Below are 3061 nucleotides of genomic sequence, written 5' to 3'. Positions count from 1 at the left end.
GACAGAGCAGCTGTCCTCACTCTGCACTAAGGGACAGTCCCTTTTTCTCTCAGCACCCTCAAGATTTCACTTGCAGAGCAAGAGAAACACCAGGGGCTCCTGCATTACAATTTTCCTCATGCGTTTTTTAAAAATTGTTCTATAGAAAAACATGCTGGATCCCATCAGCTCTTCTCTGCAGCCTAGTGATGCATTGGGGTGACAATGATGTAAAGCTCTTGAACATCAAGAATGGATTTAATCTGAGATCCCATTCTGCCTCTTTTTTCCCAATTGCGATAGGGTAGCACAGACCCTGCTCCTTAATGGACATTCAACCAGGATAAGCCAGGGTGTTTGAAAGGTACATTAAAAAGTTGTTCATGAAATGGAAGAAGCTGTTTGTGTGTCTCTGGGAGAAATTTAAAAATGTTTCTTGAATTCACACTGTCATGACTTTTTTTTTTTTTTTTTTTTTTTTTTTGCACTAAAAGATCTGTATCCTATCTAGTGGCATGAGATGTCTAACAGAAGCTCCATCAGGCAGTTCCTCCTCCTGGCATTTGCAGACAGGGGGGAGCTGCAGCTCTTGCACTTCTGGCTCTTCCTGGGCATCTACCTGGCTGCCCTCCTGGGCAACGGCCTCATCATCACCACCATCGCCTGTGACCACCACCTCCACACCCCCATGTACTTCTTCCTCCTCAACCTCTCCCTCCTCGACCTGGGATCCATCTCCACCACTCTGCCCAAAGCCATGGCCAATTCCCTCTGGGACAACACGGACATCTCCTACAAGGGATGTGCTGCACAGATCTTTTTCTTTGTCTTCTTTATAGTTGCAGAATTCTCTCTCCTGACCATCATGTCCTACGACCGCTACGTGGCCATCTGCAAACCCCTGCACTACGAGACCCTCCTGGGCAGCAGAGCTTGTGTCCACATGGCAGCAGCTGCCTGGGGCACTGGGTTTCTCACTGCTCTGCTGCACACAGCCAATACTTTTTCCCTGCCCCTCTGCCGGGGAAATGCCCTGGACCAGTTCTTCTGTGAAATCCCCCAGGTCCTCAAGCTCTCCTGCCTACACTCTTACCTCAGGGAACTTGGGCTTCTTGTGGTCAGTTCCAGTATTGCATTTGGCTGTTTTGTTTACATTGTGGTGTCCTATGTAGAGATCTTCAGGGCTGTGCTGAGGATCCCCTCTGAGCAGGGAAGGCACAAAGCCTTTTCCACGTGCCTCCCTCACCTGGCCGTGGTCTCCTTGTTCATTAGCACTGGCATCTTTGCCTACCTGAAGCCCCCCTCCATATCCTCCCCATCCCTGGACCTGGTGGTGTCATTTCTGTACTCGGTGGTTCCTCCAGCAGTGAACCCCCTCATCTACAGCATGAGGAACCAGGAGCTCAAGGGTACTGTATGGAAACTGATGACAGGATTGTTTCTTCAAATAAGAAAATGCTCAATTTCTCATGTGTAGAATTGATAAAATATCTGAAATCATTAGTATTGTGTCTCATCACATGTTCAGCCTGAGTTCTGGGACTATTGGTGTTTCAGGTTTTTTCTCTGTTTTACATGTGATAATGATGTGCACAAAGAAGTCTTCTTGTTCATACCATTTCCAGTTCTGTGTCTTCCTTTCTGGTTTTAAACAAAGGGTGCTGGAAATGTTTTTTAAATGAGATGTATGTTCCTTTGCCACTGAAAAAACAGGTTATACAGCAGTGACCAACTCATCTCTTCCTGATGTTTTTTTTCTGAGATTCCTCTGGTGTTACAATCTGATCCAGCCACAGCTGGAGTCCTCTGAGAAGTTTAGAAAACAAGGGGGTTCACTATGACACTTTTGACTCAATGGGAGGGCCTTCCTCATTCTTTTGTCTGATCCCTGAACAATTCACTCCAACTCAGTTCCAGTTCCATTTCCAATGTCCCTCTGGAAATCATTGCCCCAGATCCCCATGTCAACCACTCCAAGGGATGTGTGTCCCTTCCACATCGTAACAGAGCAATCCTTGACATCAAATCCTATAAAGTCAAAACTTCTATATTAAAATCACCTCTTCCTTATATCTTTGTCACATGTCACTGGTCAGGATGAGAGGGTCTGAAGCCCATGTTTGTGTTCAAGGGATGTCAAATCCTGGAACAGATCCTCCTGGAAGCCACATCAAAATGTATGGGGGAGAGGGATTTGATCTGAGGCAGCCAACACAGCTTCACAAAGGGCAAACTGAGCCTCAGCAACCTCCTGGCCTTCTGCCATAGAGTAGTTGCAGCAGTGGAGAAGGGAAGAGCTGCAGACTTCATCTACCAAAACTCCATATGATCCCCTACAACATTCTCCTTGATGAAGTGGAGGGAGATGTGTTTGATGGAGGGACAGCTGGATGAGATAGGAAATGGTTGGATGACTTCATGCAAACAGTTATGGTCAATGGATCAGTGTCCAAGGGAAACCAATACTTAAGGATGTCCCTTCTGGACTTAAAGGTACCTTCTAAATAGTAGTGGATGTCCCCACTACTGATTCACATTTTCATCAGTGACAGGGACTGTGGGATCAAGTGATTCCTCAGCAAGTTGGCAGATGACACCAAGCTCAGTGTCACAGGTGATTCACTTGAGGGTATGGATGACAACCAGAGGGACCTGGGCAGATTTGAGTAGTAGGTCTGTGCAAAACTCATGAAGTTCAATAGGGACAAGTGCAAAGTCCTGTTTCTGGGAGGAGGAAATCCCCACTGTCAGTAAAGACTGGGAGATGAATGATTGAGAGCAGCCCTGCAGAGAACGACTTGGGGATCCCAGTGGGTCAAATCTTTTATGACAGGGAAACCCACCTACCTGATCAAGGGAAGGCAGAGGGTGTAATATTTCTGGGCTTCAGGAAGGCTTTTGGTACTGTCTCTCATAGCATCTTCCTGGATAAAATGTCCATCATACAGCTGGACAACCCTGCTATGTGATGGGTGAGCAGGTGGCTCACAGGTGGAGCACAAAGAGTGACAGTGAATGGGGTCACATCAGACTGGTGACCGGTCACTAGTGGGGTCCTGCAGAGCTCCATCCTTGGCCCAGT

The 3061-nt window shown here is 47.1% G+C and overlaps 1 protein-coding gene across 1 annotated transcript; it reads left to right on the top strand.

Moving 5' to 3' along the window:
* The first annotated feature begins 499 nt into the window (after window positions 1-499).
* LOC115600275 (olfactory receptor 14J1-like) lies at window positions 500-1456 on the top strand. The gene has a single exon (XM_030468611.1). The coding sequence runs from the start codon at window positions 500-502 to the stop codon at window positions 1454-1456; it is 957 nt and encodes a 318-aa protein (XP_030324471.1).
* The last annotated feature ends 1605 nt before the right edge of the window (window positions 1457-3061 follow it).

Source organism: Calypte anna, unplaced genomic scaffold, assembly GCF_003957555.1.
Source record: "Calypte anna isolate BGI_N300 unplaced genomic scaffold, bCalAnn1_v1.p scaffold_183_arrow_ctg1, whole genome shotgun sequence".
In the NCBI taxonomy this organism is placed as follows: Eukaryota; Metazoa; Chordata; class Aves; order Apodiformes; family Trochilidae; genus Calypte; species Calypte anna.
Note: the sequence above shows the minus strand (reverse complement) of the source record. Positions and strands in the feature narration are given on the sequence as shown.